The 20,383-nt window shown below is 46.6% G+C and overlaps 1 protein-coding gene and 1 long non-coding RNA gene across 2 annotated transcripts in view; one reads left to right on the plus strand and one right to left on the minus strand.

Annotated features, from left to right (window-relative positions):
* LOC103346767 (uncharacterized) overlaps positions 1 to 15,271 on the minus strand; it is a 67,330-nt gene extending 52,059 nt beyond the window's left edge. Inside the window, exons 1-2 of the long non-coding RNA XR_016221084.1 lie at positions 14,931 to 15,271; positions 14,620 to 14,733 (exon numbers count right to left, since the gene is read on the minus strand). This is a non-coding gene — a long non-coding RNA (uncharacterized LOC103346767). The remainder of the gene's footprint in view (positions 1 to 14,619; positions 14,734 to 14,930) is intronic.
* Positions 15,272 to 15,313: 42 nt separating this feature from the next.
* The window catches only part of LOC149122113 (uncharacterized), a 34,465-nt gene continuing 29,395 nt past the window's right edge, over positions 15,314 to 20,383 (plus strand). Inside the window, exons 1-3 of the mRNA XM_089313638.1 lie at positions 15,314 to 15,472; positions 15,558 to 16,123; positions 16,321 to 16,434. Of these exons, the coding sequence (XP_089169764.1) occupies positions 15,314 to 15,472; positions 15,558 to 16,123; positions 16,321 to 16,434 (839 nt within the window). The remainder of the gene's footprint in view (positions 15,473 to 15,557; positions 16,124 to 16,320; positions 16,435 to 20,383) is intronic.

A 20,383-nucleotide genomic window follows, 5' to 3' on the forward strand; every position in this document is an offset into this window, starting at 1 on the left:
TTTTCCATGGCATTCTGTTCAGAAGGTCACTTTGTCAATAACATCATGAGTTTAACATCCTGTGAGTAGATGAATCCTTTCCTTCCTGGAACATGCATAAATGATCTTAAGGCTTCTAAGGCAGCAAGACAGCTGCCACCTGGGCCTCTCCTAACACTGGCTCTATGGGGATCCAGCTATGGTGTAAGAAATCACTCCTACTGCCCATGTTGTGAGGAAGCAGAAGTGAGCCAAGTGGAGACACCACCTGGAGGAAGAAATGGTTACTTTCTGCCAGCTTTCAACAGCCTCATGATGAAGGAACCATCAGCCCAGCCACCACCAGACTATACACACAAGAACTCCAAGTAAGAACCACCCAGCCATCCCCCAAATACTGGGAAATTAATAAGTACCATTTAAACCACAACGTCTGGGATGACTTGTTACACGAGATTAGAAAATTGGAACAAATTTCTTTCTGCACCTAGGACTGCACTGTTTTTCAATATAGAACCATCTAACTAACTGTGTTTAACGCGAGGCTTGGGGCTAATTCTGTGTTTCAATAAAGCTGACAGATGTTTATGAGCACACACTATGTGCTAGGCACTTCTAACACCCTGTTGAACAAAACAAAATGTTCTGCCTTCTCAGAGAGCTTATGTTCCAACAAAGATTAAAACAATTAAAAGTACAAGAGTATTTGCTGAAGTTTGTGGAAAATGACATTTACATATTTACTTTGGTGCAATTTTTTTCACATATTGAAATATATTGCATGCTTCTGGTTTCATTCCTGAGCAATTCACCTTTTCGTTAATCAGTTTTGGACTAGGACTTGAGCTTAAATTGAGTCTTTTTCTTAACATGATTCTCTTGGGAGTTGATGTACGGCTGTTGGTGATGACATTTTGATTCAAACTTATATCTTGACTCTCCTGGTTGTTGCCAATCAGGTCATCACTTGGGGCCACTTGCAGGTGCAATTTATTTTTTAAATCCATGCATGTGAACTTCAGAAAGCTCATGGAAAAGCCCCTCATGAAAAACCCTTGCCAACAGACAACATGGAAGGGTTACTCCGTAACACATGGGCATACCTGTTGTCTGCTAATTCTACTTTCTTGCAGGATATAAATTATGGACCTGAGAAACAATCTTCTGATCCCTTGGCTCAATCTTCCTTTTGCACCTTGCATTCTTGAGATCTATTTCCATATTGCTTTCCAAACACCAATTTATCAGCATTTGCTGAGACATTACTAGTGCAAATGTTGTGTGAAAAGGAGATTAATGATCAGTAATACAAAGTAGATTCTGTCTGATACTGGATAAATCTGAGTGGATCTGGAGGTGTGGTTCAGAGGGTTAAGCTGCATTTGGGACACCAGCTTCCCATATGGGACTTAAGGTTTTGAATCCTGGCTCTTTGGCTTCTGATTCAGCTCCCTGCTAATGCACCTGGGAGGGCAGAAGACAACCCCAGTGCTTGGACTCCTGCCATCCATGTGGGAGATCTGGATTGGGTTCTTGGCTCCTAGCTTTGGCCTGGCCATTGTGGTCATCCAGCGAGTCAATCAGTGGATTAAAAACCTTGCTCTATTATTCATACACACACACAAACACACACACACACACACACACACACACACACACGTAATTCAAGAAACCATTCCCGGGGCCCGCGCTGTTTCAAAACTGGTAAAGCCGCCGCCTGCAGTGCTGGCATCCCCCACGGGTGCTGGTTTGAGTCCAGGCTGTCCCACTTCCAATCAAGCTCTATGCTATGACCTGGAAAAGCAGTATAAGATGGCTAAAATCCTCGGGGCCCTGCATCCACACGGGAGACCAGAAGAAACCCTGGATCCCAGCTTTGGACCGGCACAGCTCTGGCCACTGCAGCCCTTTGGGGAATGAACCAGCGTTCTCAATCTCTCTGCCTCTCTGTAATCCTCCCTTTCAAATGAATAAATCTTTTTTTTTTTTAATTTTGTGACAGGCAGAGTGGACAGAGAGAGAGAGAGAGACAGAGAGAAAGGTCTTCCTTTGCCGTTGGTTCACCCTCCAATGGCTGCCGCGGCCGGCGCGCTGCGGCCAGCGCATCGCGCTGATCCGATGGCAGGAGCCAGGTACTTATCCTGGTCTCCCATGGAGTGTAGGGCCCAAGTACTTTGGGCCATCCTCCACTGCACTCCATGGCCACAGCAGAGAGCTGGCCTGGAAGAGGGGCAACCAGGACGGAATCCGGCGCCCCGACCGGGACTAGAACCCAGTGTGCCAGCGCCACAAGGCGGAGGATTAGCCTAGTGAGCCGCGGCGCTGGCCAAAATGAAGAAAATTTTAACAACAAGGAAGCCATTCTTCAGGCATGTCCCCAAATATAGCTTCAGTCAATGAGTGACAAAAAGTTACAAACACTTATGCAAACACAGAGGCAGGACACATAAAGCTTCGTAAGCAAAAAATGAAACCAAGTACATTAGAAAGTTTATTGTACTTGTAAGAAAAATGCAGATCAAGTAGAAGTCAATATAAAAGCTTTATATTACATATTTATTATATAGACTTTGACCAATGGGCAGAGATCTCTGTGCCATCTAAAGATGTGACTATTTTTCAAAACCTTTTAGTTTTCACAATTAAATTTCATTTTATCAGAGATAAAAAGAATATGATAATTGGGAAAAGCCATGAAATTAGATTTAACGAAAGTAGATCTGGGCTTAAATAGGAGACAAATTAAAACCTAAATTACATTTAGGCTTGGGTAACAAAATGACAACTCTGCGTGAGAATCTATGCACTGTGAACAAACTAGCAAAGCTTAAAAATTTACATGCGGGCATGTATAAAACTAGTCCAGATCCAATTAAATGGGACATTTGGAGGGCTAAAATATTAACTAAAGTCATACACACTCTATTTAAAAACCATGTGAAACTTAAATCAATAATCCTAGAGCTTTAAAAAGGGAAATTGCGTGCATGAACACTCGGTAGCCTTTGTCAATTCAGTGTCTCATGATAACAGATTCAGGTACTTGTGTATTCAGCCTTAAACACAAATGCTTTTGATTATCCAAGGGCCAAGAGACAGCAGGAACAGAAACCAACAGAAAACCTCAGGAGAAGGCAGAAGGTCACAGAGAACCCTACTCCTTTCAACTTATCTCACTCTACATTCCTACTTCCCTAGCCATCCCAAACCAGAATGCATCTCTTCACAATCAACAGGTAGATACTTCCATGAACCCGGAAACTGTCTGCAAACCTGCTCCTCACTTGGGCTAGCACTGAGGCACAGCAGATGAACCGCCGCCTGTGAGGCCAGCATCCCATACGGGCACTGGTTCGAGTCCCAGCTGTTCCACTGCTGATCCAGCCTCCAGCTAATGTGCCCAGCAAGGCAGCAGATGTCTCTATAGTCGAGCTCTCCCACCAACACGGAAGACCTCAATGGAATTCCAGGCTCAAGGTTTTTGCTCTGGCGAGCCCTAGCAATGGCAATCATTTAGGGAGCGAACCAGTGGATGGAAGAACCCCAGGCCCCCGTCACTCTGTCACTATCTGTACTGTGCCTTTATGTCTTTTAAATAAATAAAACCAAAAAACCATTTTTCAAAACCCAACCATTAAGTGCAAAAAAGTTTTTTCATCACTTTGCATCCTATCCAAAACACCCCAGAGAAACATATTTTTACTAGTATTAGTCTGCTTTTTGACTATCAGCACTGCCCCCCCCCCAGCACACACACCAAACTGTCGCTCCCCCTCTTCGTGGAGGAACGACACAGAACCCTGCCTAGGCTTCATATCCGAGTCACGGCACCATTATGTCGCTCCCCGTCTTCGTGGGGGAGCGGCACACCGCCGGCCGGCTCTCTCGGGGGCTGCACAGGTGTTCCCTCAGATGTTCCCCTTAGATGTTCCTGGTGCATGCCGTCTCTCTCCTCTTTTATAGTCCTCCTCCGCCAATCCCAACTCGGCTGCCCACACGCCAAGTACGCTGCTCTCCTCCAATCAGGAGCAGGATCAGCTCCTGGAGGTCATCACTCAAGTTGGCAAGAGGCAGCTGCGTAGAAGCTGTTTTCTCCTCTCCCAGCGCCATATTGTGGGAGAGCAGATGCATAGAATAAGTCTTAATTCCAGTAACTCAGTCCAGTCCGGGTTGCTCCCCACACCAAACAGACTGCAGAACAGGCCAGAACCTTGCAGAAGCTGCCAAGCGTCAGGTTGTTTCTGACATATTGTCATACAAACACTGAAGTAAAGACTAAACAGAGCAGTGCCTCCTCACACGGGCACCAAATGCAGGGGAAAGGGTGCAGATCCACAGCAGTCACAATACAAACTCACAGCCAGATCAAACTTAGTCAAAGAAAAGAAACTCCCAGAGTTGGACCAACTGCCAGCGAGCACACAGACTGAACACGTGGCAGAAGGCCCAGACCCCAGCAGGAAGGGCCTTTTTAAATCTTAGGTGGGCTAATGGTGGGTGTGGGTGGTAGCAGGTGGAGACGAGCATCTCTATGCAGGTTCTTCAAGTTTGGCCTCCTGGCTTCCAAACCTGGGGAGAATGCAGGCGGTGGGGGGTGGAGGGGAGAACAATAGGATGTGAGATGAAACTGGTCTCTTGAAAGAAGGCATGAGTAACCAGGAGTTTTTTAAAATGGCTGAGACATCTGTCCTTGTTCCATCAATCCTGATTTTGAGTATAGATAAGGAAGCGGGGCGCTGGTTTCTTTCTGGCTACTTCCTGCTGATACGGGGTGTAGACGTGGGGCAGGGTATCTATACGCTGGATCAGATTGATTGGAGAAGGAGAGAGCAAGCAGCCTTGTATTGCTCCTGCGTGACGGCTCGAGATACAGCAGTCACAGCCTCCTGTAAGGGCTTCTGAAACATGTACATGTTGTACATGGTAGGAACAGCAGCTAACGATTACGAGGATAAAAAGACAAATCAGAAACATTGCCCATGGTGGGAACGATGCCAAAATGAGGACAATGGGGGATATAGGAAAGAAAGAGTCCTGTCCAGTTAATGCGAAGACAGGTTTATGCCTGACCACTCCATGTGTAGGGTGTCTAACAAGCAGATTAGAAACACAAGGTGCAAGCCACAGGACACAGTCATTGTTACAGGATCTAAGAAAGGAGGGAGTTTTCCTACTGAGATGCAAATGGAAACTGACAGAAGGGGTTCAGTAATAAGCAGGTGTGTTTTAAGGCATGGCCAAGGAATCTGTGAGGTCCAGACCTGCCTGTCTCTTCACATGTAGCCCTGGATGAGACATAGCAAGGGAGATGGGAACCCCCTTGGGGAAGACACCCCGTTGACTTCCATTACCTTGTTGGCCGGGGAGGAGGGCTGGACTGAATAGGAAGTTAGTATTGAAGAGGTGGCATCTGCCTTGATTGGTGCTGACCCGAGGCTGTCCTCCTGATGGCGGTGGTTACTTTGGGAGCTGGGCAGAGGGAAACGCTTTTTAGCCTGGGGCCAACAGGGTCTGCGGTTCTGACCCAGGAGTCCTTCAACCCCGAGGGCAGTTCCGTTTTCCAGTGGCCTGGCTCTTGTCACAGCCGACAGGGCTCTTCATGACAGCTACTTGCCCAATGCCCTGACCCCTCATTTCCTAAACAGGTGCCATTCAAGGGTGGACTGGCCTGGCTGGGTCTCCTTGATGGCAGATCATGGTGTAAAGTGGCCATTAACTGGCCTGCCACCTAACTTTACATTGCTCTTGCTGCCTCACTCGCTCCTCTTTCTCCTGGTCTCTGTTAAAGTAGAACCCAGAAGCAGCCTTTAGGAATGGCAGCCAAGGGGGCGCTCAATCCCGTCGCTAATCTTTGGTGGCCTGAGCTAGCAATCTACGGTCACAGGCATATTACGACAATATTCTTCCTGTGAGGTAAGATGATGCCAATGAGGAGAGCTATGTTCTTCTATGTAAGATCAAAACCTTGAGACCACCCTATCGAAACTGTCTAATATAAGGTCTGAAGATCAAACTGTACACCCTGATGGGGAGTCCTGCAGAATAGAATCAGTTCCCCATCTTGAAGAGACTAGAGAAATGAGGGAACAAGTCAGATTTCCAGACTGCTTACTGTCAATAACTTAAAATCCCGTGAAAACTTAGCAAACATTTCAGCTGTCAAATAACTTATGAAAACATTTACCGAAAGGTCCAATGCCTTCAACCAATGTTAAGAGTACATATAGTTGGAAATACTTCTCAAATGTCTAACACAAGTGTAACCCAACTGAAACAGAGAGCTGTTAATAAATTTTCCCATGTGGACATACAATACATGCACACATATGACACAGTACAGGAGAGTGACAGAACAGTTTGTTACTAGCAGAGAGATTTTTGTCTGCCACTAGACAAGGGAGGGGAAAAGATGGAAGGCGACTAGGCATGGAGCATTCTTTGGAACACAGTTGCTCAGGACTCACCCCTGCTCCTCAGTTTTTTTGTTTTTTGTTTTGTTTTGTTTTGTTTTGATAGCTCTGCGAAACATATTATTAGAGATGGCTGGAAAAGAGGTTCTGTCTTTGTGCAAGAGAGAATTTAGATGTGAGAGCAGCAGTGTGAGATGCAGCTCCATTACATTAAGTTTCAGGATTTTCGGGTTCATAGGAGGAGGGAAGCGACGGGTAGAGAAGACTATTTTAATTAGGACAGAAAGGGGGGGACCGTAAAGAGAGCAGGGGCTTAGCTTGTGGGACAGAGGGTGGCATGTGGGAGTGTGGGTGGTGGTGCTGAAGTCAGGCTTCATTGCATCTGAGCAGCAGGCAGAGTCCTTTCTTAAGCTCTTGTTGGGGGAGGTGCTGAGCACCACATGGACCCTGAGAAGGTGGGCACACGTGAGAAAGGCTCCTAGTTGAAGTTTACAGTGCATTGTCTTTGGAGCTTGGCATGTCTCAGGTGCAGAGCTTTCCAGAGCCAATACACATTCTGCTAGCCTTTACACTATCTTTCTACATCCAGGGGGAGGGACTGGCAGAGGAGACTGGAGAGGAGAGATCAGAAAGAGAGGAAAGAGCCAGTTTTGGCTGCCACTGACAGGAGTGGGGAAGAGCCAGACAGGGGGAAGGGTAAGGAGAGGGTCATGGTCCAGAGGCTGCAGCATCCCTGAGAGAACAGTGGAAGGGAAAGTCGAGGGTTCTAGGGGAGATTCCAAGTGTTTCTCTGGTTTTTGGTCTTGGAATTAGAAAAGCTGACCTCAGGGGGGCTTAATGAAGGGGAATCAGGTGGGTTGGCCAGACAGGAATCACCAGATGGACGCTTGGGAGGACCCTGGGGTGGGCAGGGAGGAGGGTCACACTCCCGGGCCAGGATCTCAGAGAGGAGGATATGAGGGAGGGACGGAGAGCTTACAGAGAGTTTGATCTCCCTCAGGAAGAGCAGGATAAAGAGAATTCCGGGGAGAAGAGGCTGGAAGGGTGCTAACTTTCCTTGTTGCCAGTGGAGAGGGAAAAGGAGGCACCAGAGAAAGAGGGGGAATGGAGTGAGCAAAGGGTTGTGTTCCTGAAAGGCCAGCTTCTCAGATGTGGGAGAAAGGAGGGGTGGGCAGGCTGACGATTTAAGGGGTGGCTCCAGGCCTTCTTCCTCCATGAGAAATTAGAGTGAGCAACGTTGACCCCAATGGAGGAAAAGGGCTTGGAATAGGAGCTTCTGACCATTTGCCTTTTCTCTGTGTGAAGTTATTAAAATCTTGGAGAATTTTGAGACAAAAAAAAAAAAAAAAAAAACAACACCAAATTCGTGCTGAGGTGGAATAATCGCTTTGGCTTTGTCTCCCCCTTCAGGCCCAGCTTGTGCAAGTCTGCAGAGGCAGGCCAAAGGGGAGCTGAAATTTGGAACCCATGGATTAAGCAAACTACGGTCTGAGGGAAGAGGTTCTTCTAGCAGGGTTTCCCTGGGAAAAAAATCACCTCAACCGAGCACCTAAGTCCTGAGTCCTCTAACAGGAGGCAGCGATAGAAACCAACTAAACACCCAAGCCCTCCGAGGGGGGGATGAACTGGTCACGAGCATCGCCCCAGCATGCCTGAGGTGAGAGTGACCTCTCTTACCCATCTGATGGGCTGAGAACTAGGTCCGATGTGGGCATGCAGCGATGAGATCAGGCAAAGGCTCTGGCTGTGAATTCGCTCCAAATGAGAAGTGCAAGAGGGAGTGAGAAAATGTTCTGGAGAGGCGTCTCTCAGGGCCTTCCAGGTCAGAAGGGAAAAAGGAGATTGTAGGAAAGAGAAGGTTAGGGGTGGGTGGAGACACTAAAAAGGGGAAGGATTTGTCCAGATGAAGGGTGGGGGGGTCACAGCTCTCACCCAGAGAATACGAGATCGGCAGATTGGGACAAGATGCTGGCCCTTCCCTCTATTTCTCACACGGGGCACCAAATATAAGCAAAAGGGTGCAGATCAGAGAAAAGACAGAATACGAACTCACAGCCAGACAAAGCTTATCCAAAGAAAACAAATCCGCAGAGATGGGTGACCAACAGCTAGCACACAAGCACAAGCGCGCGCGCACACACACACACACACACATAACACACACACACACACACAATACACAGCAGAGTGCCCAGACCCCAATAGGCTGGACCTTTTTATATCTTAGGTGCACTAGGGGTGGGGGGGCAGTAAACAGAGGTAACCTTCTCCATACAAGTTTTTTCAAGTTTTGGCCCCCTGGCTTCCAAACATGGGGAATAATGCAGGGGGTGGGGTGGAGAACACCACATTGAGAGACTCAATTGGTCCCTTGAGAGAAGGTAAGGGTCACAGAAACCTAAAGTGGCTGAGGCGCCTGTCCTTGTTCCATCACTACGTACCTATGTCAAATATACACACACTGAATGTCTTGCTAACAGCAGGTAGAACCGTCTCTGCTGTCAAGCGTTAGTTCTACTGCTGGGCATTAGATGGCTGGGCCCCAGGGTGTTAACTCGACTACTTAATGTATATGCAAATCACACTACTTGTGGGTCTAGGGAGATGATGGTGAGGGAAACTAAGGTAGGAATTCAAGCCAGGTATACCACATATGTGGAAGTGATCCAACCTCACCCAGCATATGGGAGTGGAACCAGATCTTGCAAAATAGGCATTCCAATATTCCAAGATTGGGTGTCAGTGTCCCAAATAATGACAAATGACTGCTCCTTGACACTGCACATCCAGTTGAGTAAGAGTATATCTAATAATTTATGGCATTAATGACCAAGCATTTAACTAACTGCTTTAAAAGTATTATATATACAGGATGTCAGTCAAATCTGTAACACTCCCAAGAAAACATATACAAAAACGCAGGAGTGTGCCCAGTGTCGTCCAAGTAGAGGTACTCAAACTTAAACCTAACTAAAAGATTACATCACATATTAGTTAAGGGTAAAGGTAAGTATTACTATTCCCTGAACACTAAAAGTACTCCTGGTCAGTCCTCTCAGACTGACACTGTCAACATCAACCTTCTGCTGAATCCACTATGTAAATACTAAATACAAGTGTATAAAACAAGTTTTATAAAGTGATCTGGAAAGGTTTTATACAACCCTAGTACTTCATGGCATAAAAATTTCCTCCTGGGGAAAAGTAGCAATTGACTCAATGACCGGATTTGATGTAATTTGATTTTTCCTCCATTCCCTGTATTGTCCAAGTCTTCTATAATGAATGTGCACTTACAAAGAATAAAATTAAAACGAGCTGCACCCTATAACTCAAGGTCCCATCAATCCCGACCTTGCTTTGCATAAATAGAGTAGAGCAGAAATGAGGCACATGAAACTTTTTTTTATAGAACCACAAGGGAGTGGCTGATCTAGATAGTATACTCCAGCACTGTACTGGCCCAGCAGGTGGCCACTACCAATCCTGGGTGACATGCTGGACACACTACACGTGACTAGTCCAAGCTGAAATGGGCTGTAAATGCAAAATATACATTGGATTTTAAACACTTTGGTCCAAAAACACTAAAGAAATCTCTTAACAGTTTTCAGCATATCAATTAAATGTTGAAATGATAGTACTTTGGGTATATTAGGCTAAAAAAACACTGAGGTTGATTTCACATCATTGTCAAATGAGGCTACCAGAAATGAACTCACAGTTTACACTAATTCGTATATTCAAACGAAGCCAGCAGCATGGCCGTCACCTGGGATCTTGTTCAAAGGCAGAGTTTTGGGCCCCAGCCCTGGAGTGCTAAGCAGAATATGCATGTTAACAAGACCCTCAGTTGATCAACATACACACTGAATACTGAGATGCACAGTTAAAGAAAACTTGTATTTTCCCTAAGCGTGACAATCTCACTTTTCTTCAATTTACCCAATCATTAAAATGCTACAAGGCTTTTGTGACAATTCTAGACAACAAGAACCTAAGGTGCATAAAAAATGCAAAAGCGTATTTCACTACCTGTTTTGGTGGTTTCTATTCCACAGAAGATAACAAATTGAAAAATAACAATCCAGTTCTACTATGAATGCTTGTTTTTAAAAATGCAAATTTGCGCAAAAACAACTGATGCATCATGGACTTTCAAACCAACCTATTAATGCACCAAGAACATATCATAGTGTCTGTGCAAAACTGCCAGTGTCAATAGAAAAAAAGACTGAAAATCAATTAAAATACCATAGAGTGTCTATGGAGCCACAAGATGTTAGGAAAATCTAAAGGTGTCCACTTAATAATTTCACCAAAATAAGGAACTTAAAGAATACTAAAAAAATACAAGAAACATTTCAATTTAAAATGTAGGACGAATAGAAAAAAACAGCGTATGACAAAAGTAGTGTAAACTTAGTGCACAAGAATACTGTGCTGATACAAACAATGAACTCATTTAGAGGAAGACACTGTTCTGGTCTCCAAAGTCCTTTCCTGTATGCCACTGCACCTTTTGATTCTACAGAGATGCATTACTCAAAACTAAAGCAAGCAGTTGCTCACGTCCCCATGCTTCTGACTGATTATAATTTAATAAAATTCTGACTGATTATAATTTAATAAAAGGAAATGCGCCCACAGGAAACTGAAAAAGAATTGATTCTCTCTGCTCCACACTCCCACTTAGTTATCCGCCACCCAAGAAAATTTATACAGAGAATCCATACTTATTCACAAGACTATACCAAAAACATCGTTTTGTGTGATTCACCTGCAAAAATGTGAATTTCTGAAGAGCTACTAGTGGAAGTGGGGTACTTAGGCCCTCAAAGATTTGATGAATAAACGATAACGAGCCTGTGAGTTCACACATTGAAAGGAAAGCTTTATCTGATTAAATTCAGTGTAGGAAGTGCTGGTTTCCTTTTTTTAAATGAAATAAAAAATACAGCTAGTTTGAAGAATAGCTTGATGGTAAATCAGATTTTTTTAAATTTTTCAAATGCTGTTTGTATATCCTCTGTGTTTCTCCCCCATTTTTCACTGTCAAGAAGTAAGGTATAGACAAAGGGATCTGTAAGTTACATATAGGCCTTAATACTAAAGGTATACAAATACTAACACACTTTGAAAAAATAACCTCATTTCCAAGAAAATACAGAACAGATCCAACATGGCTGAATAGGGTATAGCAACAATAATATGTTGCACGTTGCGGCCATCTGGGGAGTGAACCAGGGAAAGGAAGACCTTTCTCGCTGTCTCTCCCTCTCACTGTCTGTAACTCTACCTCTCAAATAAGTAAAATCTTGAAAGAAAATTCATGTGGAATCACAAAAGGCCACAAACAGTTGGAGTGATCTGGAACAAGAAAACCCAACCTGGATGAATCATAATGCTCGATTTCAAAGTATTCTACAAAGTTACAGTAATTAACACAGCTTAGTAATGGCATAAAATCCAACACGTAGCTCAATGGGACAGACGAGAGAGCCCAGAATTTAATCTGCATACAGATAGCCAGCTGACTTCTGACAAAAGTGCTCAGACCACACAGTGGCGTTAAGGATAATATTTTCAAAATGGCGCTGGCAAAACTGAATGCATATACGTAGAAGAACCAAAGTAGATCCATATCTCTCTTCACATACAAAAATCAACTGAAGATACATCAAGGACCCAATTTAAGACCTGACATTATGGACATTATGAGGCTGCTAGAAGAAAACGTGGGGAAACACTCAAAGACGATGGTGTGGGAACAACTTCTTGGATGGGAACCCCCGAAGCACAGGCAGCAAAAGCAAAACTAAGGAAACAGGACTATATCAAACTCAGAAACAAAGCACATGACAATTAGAGTGGAGAGACGTACAGCAGAACGGAAAAAATAGTTGCAGGGGATTAATATCCCAAATACACATGCAACTTAAAAAAGTCAACAACAACAAAATCAATCCAGTTCGGAAATGGAAAAGGACTTCAAGAGACAATTCTCAGAAAGAAGAAATACAAATACAAATGGCAAACAACCATATGAAAAAATGCTCAACATCTCCAGGCTTCAGGGAAACTCACATCAAAACCACAATGAGGTATCTCCTTACCCCTATTAGAATGGCTGAAATCCAAACAACAGAGGAACAAGTGCTGGCATGGATGTGGGGAAAGGGGAACACTTAGACGCTGCTGGGAGGAATCTCAGGGAATCGAACAGAAAGAAATGTTTGTGTGTATCAGTACTGATGCGAATACAGTTTGTAAAACTTTGTTTTATGCCTTTGTGAAACCGATGGTTAAAAATGTTATCCTACCACAGTTTCAATGATCTACAGCTACTTAAAGATTTACCACAGAGGGATGAAACGCTCATTTCTCCGTTCAATTACTGTTTACACTCGGTGTCTATAGTCTCACTAAACTGGTATAATTTTGTTTTTTACTCGCTAAACTTATCTAGTGAAGTATTAAGCCTTTTTACTGTAATGTAATTTGAAAATTGGCTCAAAATCTAAACCAAAGACAGAAAGAAAAAGAAGAAGGAAACACAGTGGAAAGGAGAAAGGGGGAGGGAGGAAGGCAATATCATGGTGTTCTTACAGCTGTGTCTACAAAACACACTGAGTCTGCTAAACACTAATTAAAAGAAAAAAAGTAAAGACATACAAAGAAAACCGACGCACATCCATTTGTTCCCCACATCACCGCTTACCCATTTGCCAAACAAACTGCAAAAACGCAGTACAGAACTAAGAAAATAAGGTACATTCAATAAGTAAGAATTATTGAAATGTATTAACTATAAACAGGATATGGTAAAAAAAAAAAGCTACATCACGAAGCTCCACAGAGTACCAAAGTATTTACATAAAATGTGTGTACACATGAAAAAGGTAAAGAGTATATGCAGAGAAATAAATATATGAAGGAAATGAAATTAAAACACATTGTAAGTTCTTAATTTCCTTTTTTAAACTGTTGCTAAACTGTCATGGTTTTTCGAATTCAGAGGGACAAGGATTTGAAATCTTGGTTACCAAGCCAATTAAGGTCACCTGCATCCCAACCCTGAAGAACCCGGGTTCAGTATCCACCTCCGGCTCCTGACTCTAGCTTCCTGTTAAGGTGGATGGGGAAGGCAATTGTGATGGCTCAAGAAATCGGGGAGCTGTTTCTGGCTCCTGCGTCTACCTTCCTGTAATGTGGACCTGGAGGGCAGTGGATAGGACTCAGGCATTTGGGTACCCGTCACCCTTGCTGGGAACACGGAATGAGTTCTCCAGTCCTCAACTCAGCCAGGCTCAGGCCCAGTAGTTGTGGGAATTGGGAAGTCAACCAGCAGATGAGAATCCTCTTTATGGCTGTTTCTTGCCGTGTGTGTGTGTGTGTGTGTGTGTGCGTGTGTGCGTGTGTGCATGTACATGCATGGGTATGAATATCTGCCTCTGAAATAAATCTTAAGAATACATAGAAACCACCCACTTTGGAAGAATTTTAACTTTAGTTGGTTAAGAGGCAAAGAGATGGAGCTCTCCCATTTACTCCCCCACTCCTTAAATGCCTGCAGCAGCTAGGACTGGGTCAGGCTAAAGTTAAGAGCCAGGAACTCAGTCTCCCATGGGGCTGACAAGTACCCAGACACTTGCCATCACCTGCTATCTCCCCAGGACACACCTCAGCAGGAAAGCTGGAATTGGAAACGATCCAGAGTTCCAATCCAGACGCTGGAACACAGGCCACAGACACCCCAAGCAGAAACTGAACTCCCACATCAAACGTGCGCCCCCAAGCATCTGACAAATGACGCCCACAGGCTGTGAGCCTAAAGCCAGGGCAAGGGGCACTCTCCAAGCTAGAGAAAACCCCCTCGCAACTGCCTGCCTAGCTTCCTTCCCCTTCATTTAGTAGATTACGACTGCTGTGACGTGTCCGGACCCAACCTGTTAATCCGTACTGCCCACCTGATGCCCACGCCACGGCCAACTCAAGCCGCCACCGCGCCCTCTCTCTCTTCTGCTGCCCAACGCAGAGCCACAGCCGCCTGCTTCACTGCCGCCCCAGCGTCACTGAGGCCCCGCCGCCTTCGCCGCGGCTGCCCATCACGTCAGCACCGCCGCCCCTACCTGCTGCTTCCTTCCCGGCCGCCCGACGCTGCTGACCCCGGACTCTGCACCAGAGCCGCCCCGCGGTATCTTTCCGCTCCGCCCCGCCCGCCACCGACCTGCGCCATCCAGAGCACCACGTCCCACGGGACGCCCACACGACAGCAGCCGCTTCCTGGCTTCCTGGTTCACTGCCGCTGCAGCCGTTGCCAGCGAACACTGAGGCTTCCGGCCTAGGAAGTCCCAGGCTTCAGTTAGGCCGAGGCACAGCCGCACTTCCCCGCCCAGGACGTCCGACCCGGAGCCGCCACCGCCGCCTCTATCCCCGCCACGCCTCACCGCCGCCTCTATCCCCGCCACCCCTCACCGCCGCTGCCGCCGCCTCCTTCGCCGCACTTCCCAGGGCTACACTCACACCGTCCCCACCTACCTCTGCTTCCTCGCAGACCTCCGACTTCTCAGACCGCCGCCGCCACTTCCTTCCTCACCGCTGCCGCCGATGAACTTAGCTGCCACGCCCACGACGTCGAACGCGACCCCGACGCTACGCACGCTGGCGCCGACGCTGACGCCGACGCTACGCACGCTGACGCCGACGCCGACGCTGACGCCGACGCTGTACAGGACGCTTTGACGCTGACGCTCACTGACACTGCATCTGTGACAGCGTCTGCGTTGTAACGTCGTGTATGGCGTCGGTGTCGGCGTCGGCGCCAGCGTGCGTAGCGTCGGGGTCGCGTTCGACGTCGTGGGCGTGGCAGCTAAGTTCATCGGCGGCAGCGGTGAGGAAGGAAGTGGCGGCGGCGGTCTGAGATGTCGGAGGTCTGCGAGGAAGCAGAGGTAGGTGGGGACAGTGTGAGTGTAGCCCTGGGAAGTGCGGCGAAGGAGGCGGCGGTGCGGGGTGGCAGGGATAGAGGCGGCAGTCTTTCCGCGCCGCCGCCCGCCACCGACCTGCGCCATCCAGAGTACCATGTCCCACGGGACGCCCACACAACAGCCACTGCTTCCTGGCCTCCTGGTTCACCGCTTCCAGCGAACACTGAGGCTTCCGGCCTAGGAAGTTCCAGGCTTCAGTGAGGCCGAGGCACAGCCGCACTTCCCAACCCAAGATGCCCCGCACGGAGCAGCCACTGCCGCCTCTATCCCTGCCACCCCGCACCGCCGCCTCCTTCGCCGCACTTCCCAGGGCTACACTCACACCGTCCCCACCTACCTCTGCTTCCTCGCAGACCTCCGACTTCTCAGACCGCCGCCGCCACTTCCTTCCTCACCGCTGCCGCCGATGAACTTAGCTGCCACGCCCACGACGTCGAACGCGACCCCGACGCTACGCACGCTGGCGCCGACGCCGACACCGACGCCATACACGACGTTACAACGCAGACGCTGTCACAGATGCAGTGTCAGTGAGCGTCAGCGTCAAAGCGTCCTGTACGGCGTCGGCGTCAGCGTCGGCGTCGGCGTCAGCGTGCGTAGCGTCGGCGTCAGCGTCGGCGCCAGCGTGCGTAGCGTCGGGGTCGCGTTCGACGTCGTGGGCGTGGCAGCTAAGTTCATCGGCGGCAGCGGTGAGGAAGGAAGTGGCGGCGGCGGTCTGAGAAGTCGGAGGTCTGCGAGGAAGCAGAGGTAGGTGGGGACGGTGTGAGTGTAGCCCTGGGAAGTGCGGCGAAGGAGGCGGCGGCAGCGGCGGTGAGGGGTGGCGGGGATAGAGGCGGCGGTGAGGCGTGGCGGGGATAGAGGCGGCGGTGGCGGCTCCGGGTCGGACGTCCTGGGCGGGGAAGTGCGGCTGTGCCTCGGCCTAACTGAAGCCTGGGACTTCCTAGGCCGGAAGCCTCAGTGTTCGCTGGCAACGGCTGCAGCGGCAGTGAACCAGGAAGCCAGGAAGCGGCTGCTGTCGTGTGGGCGTCCCGTGGGACGTGGTGCTCTGGATGGCGCAGGTCGGTGGCGGGCGGGGCGGAGCGGAAAGATACCGCGGGGCGGCTCTGGTGCAGAGTCCGGGGTCAGCAGCGTCGGGCGGCCGGGAAGGAAGCAGCAGGTAGGGGTGGCGGTGCTGACGTGATGGGCAGCCGCGGCGAAGGCGGCGGGGCCTCAGTGACGCTGGGGCGGCAGTGAAGCAGGCGGCTGTGGCTCTGCGTTGGGCAGCAGAAGAGAGAGAGGGCGCGGTGGCGGCTTGAGTTGGCCGTGGCGTGGGCATCAGGTGGGCAGTACGGATTAACAGGTTGGGTCCGGACACGTCACAGCAGTCGTAATCTACTAAATGAAGGGGAAGGAAGCTAGGCAGGCAGTTGCGAGGGGGTTTTCTCTAGCTTGGAGAGTGCCCCTTGCCCTGGCTTTAGGCTCACAGCCTGTGGGCGTCATTTGTCAGATGCTTGGGGGCGCACGTTTGATGTGGGAGTTCAGTTTCTGCTTGGGGTGTCTGTGGCCTGTGTTCCAGCGTCTGGATTGGAACTCTGGATCGTTTCCAATTCCAGCTTTCCTGCTGAGGTGTGTCCTGGGGAGATAGCAGGTGATGGCAAGTGTCTGGGTACTTGTCAGCCCCATGGGAGACTGAGTTCCTGGCTCTTAACTTTAGCCTGACCCAGTCCTAGCTGCTGCAGGCATTTAAGGAGTGGGGGAGTAAATGGGAGAGCTCCATCTCTTTGCCTCTTAACCAACTAAAGTTAAAATTCTTCCAAAGTGGGTGGTTTCTATGTATTCTTAAGATTTATTTCAGAGGCAGATATTCATACCCATGCATGTACATGCACACACGCACACACGCACACACACACACACACACACACGGCAAGAAACAGCCATAAAGAGGATTCTCATCTGCTGGTTGACTTCCCAATTCCCACAACTACTGGGCCTGAGCCTGGCTGAGTTGAGGACTGGAGAACTCATTCCGTGTTCCCAGCAAGGGTGACGGGTACCCAAATGCCTGAGTCCTATCCACTGCCCTCCAGGTCCACATTACAGGAAGGTAGACGCAGGAGCCAGAAACAGCTCCCCGATTTCTTGAGCCATCACAATTGCCTTCCCCATCCACCTTAACAGGAAGCTAGAGTCAGGAGCCGGAGGTGGATACTGAACCCGGGTTCTTCAGGGTTGGGATGCAGGTGACCTTAATTGGCTTGGTAACCAAGATTTCAAATCCTTGTCCCTCTGAATTCGAAAAACCATGACAGTTTAGCAACAGTTTAAAAAAGGAAATTAAGAACTTACAATGTGTTTTAATTTCATTTCCTTCATATATTTATTTCTCTGCATATACTCTTTACCTTTTTCATGTGTACACACATTTTATGTAAATACTTTGGTACTCTGTGGAGCTTCGTGATGTAGCTTTTTTTTTTTACCATATCCTGTTTATAGTTAATACATTTCAATAATTCTTACTTATTGAATGTACCTTATTTTCTTAGTTCTGTACTGCGTTTTTGCAGTTTGTTTGGCAAATGGGTAAGCGGTGATGTGGGGAACAAATGGATGTGCGTCGGTTTTCTTTGTATGTCTTTACTTTTTTTCTTTTAATTAGTGTTTAGCAGACTCAGTGTGTTTTGTAGACACAGCTGTAAGAACACCATGATATTGCCTTCCTCCCTCCCCCTTTCTCCTTTCCACTGTGTTTCCTTCTTCTTTTTCTTTCTGTCTTTGGTTTAGATTTTGAGCCAATTTTCAAATTACATTACAGTAAAAAGGCTTAATACTTCACTAGATAAGTTTAGCGAGTAAAAAACAAAATTATACCAGTTTAGTGAGACTATAGACACCGAGTGTAAACAGTAATTGAACGGAGAAATGAGCGTTTCATCCCTCTGTGGTAAATCTTTAAGTAGCTGTAGATCATTGAAACTGTGGTAGGATAACATTTTTAACCATCGGTTTCACAAAGGCATAAAACAAAGTTTTACAAACTGTATTCGCATCAGTACTGATACACACAAACATTTCTTTCTGTTCGATTCCCTGAGATTCCTCCCAGCAGCGTCTAAGTGTTCCCCTTTCCCCACATCCATGCCAGCACTTGTTCCTCTGTTGTTTGGATTTCAGCCATTCTAATAGGGGTAAGGAGATACCTCATTGTGGTTTTGATGTGAGTTTCCCTGAAGCCTGGAGATGTTGAGCATTTTTTCATATGGTTGTTTGCCATTTGTATTTGTATTTCTTCTTTCTGAGAATTGTCTCTTGAAGTCCTTTTCCATTTCCGAACTGGATTGATTTTGTTGTTGTTGACTTTTTTAAGTTGCATGTGTATTTGGGATATTAATCCCCTGCAACTATTTTTTCCGTTCTGCTGTACGTCTCTCCACTCTAATTGTCATGTGCTTTGTTTCTGAGTTTGATATAGTCCTGTTTCCTTAGTTTTGCTTTTGCTGCCTGTGCTTCGGGGGTTCCCATCCAAGAAGTTGTTCCCACACCATCGTCTTTGAGTGTTTCCCCACGTTTTCTTCTAGCAGCCTCATAATGTCCATAATGTCAGGTCTTAAATTGGGTCCTTGATGTATCTTCAGTTGATTTTTGTATGTGAAGAGAGATATGGATCTACTTTGGTTCTTCTACGTATATGCATTCAGTTTTGCCAGCGCCATTTTGAAAATATTATCCTTAACGCCACTGTGTGGTCTGAGCACTTTTGTCAGAAGTCAGCTGGCTATCTGTATGCAGATTAAATTCTGGGCTCTCTCGTCTGTCCCATTGAGCTACGTGTTGGATTTTATGCCATTACTAAGCTGTGTTAATTACTGTAACTTTGTAGAATACTTTGAAATCGAGCATTATGATTCATCCAGGTTGGGTTTTCTTGTTCCAGATCACTCCAACTGTTTGTGGCCTTTTGTGATTCCACATGAATTTTCTTTCAAGATTTTACTTATTTGAGAGGTAGAGTTACAGACAGTGAGAGGGAGAGACAGCGAGAAAGGTCTTCCTTTCCCTGGTTCACTCCCCAGATGGCCGCAACGTGCAACATATTATTGTTGCTATACCCTATTCAGCCATGTTGGATCTGTTCTGTATTTTCTTGGAAATGAGGTTATTTTTTCAAAGTGTGTTAGTATTTGTATACCTTTAGTATTAAGGCCTATATGTAACTTACAGATCCCTTTGTCTATACCTTACTTCTTGACAGTGAAAAATGGGGGAGAAACACAGAGGATATACAAACAGCATTTGAAAAATTTAAAAAAATCTGATTTACCGTCAAGCTATTCTTCAAACTAGCTGTATTTTTTATTTCATTTAAAAAAAGGAAACCAGCACTTCCTACACTGAATTTAATCAGATAAAGCTTTCCTTTCAATGTGTGAACTCACAGGCTCGTTATCGTTTATTCATCAAATCTTTGAGGGCCTAAGTACCCCACTTCCACTAGTAGCTCTTCAGAAATTCACATTTTTGCAGGTGAATCACACAAAACGATGTTTTTGGTATAGTCTTGTGAATAAGTATGGATTCTCTGTATAAATTTTCTTGGGTGGCGGATAACTAAGTGGGAGTGTGGAGCAGAGAGAATCAATTCTTTTTCAGTTTCCTGTGGGCGCATTTCCTTTTATTAAATTATAATCAGTCAGAATTTTATTAAATTATAATCAGTCAGAAGCATGGGGACGTGAGCAACTGCTTGCTTTAGTTTTGAGTAATGCATCTCTGTAGAATCAAAAGGTGCAGTGGCATACAGGAAAGGACTTTGGAGACCAGAACAGTGTCTTCCTCTAAATGAGTTCATTGTTTGTATCAGCACAGTATTCTTGTGCACTAAGTTTACACTACTTTTGTCATACGCTGTTTTTTTCTATTCGTCCTACATTTTAAATTGAAATGTTTCTTGTATTTTTTTAGTATTCTTTAAGTTCCTTATTTTGGTGAAATTATTAAGTGGACACCTTTAGATTTTCCTAACAT

The sequence above is a fragment of the Oryctolagus cuniculus genome, chromosome 15, assembly GCF_051225735.1.
Source record: "Oryctolagus cuniculus isolate XC-2025 breed Fujian yellow rabbit chromosome 15, ASM5122573v1, whole genome shotgun sequence".
In the NCBI taxonomy this organism is placed as follows: Eukaryota; Metazoa; Chordata; class Mammalia; order Lagomorpha; family Leporidae; genus Oryctolagus; species Oryctolagus cuniculus.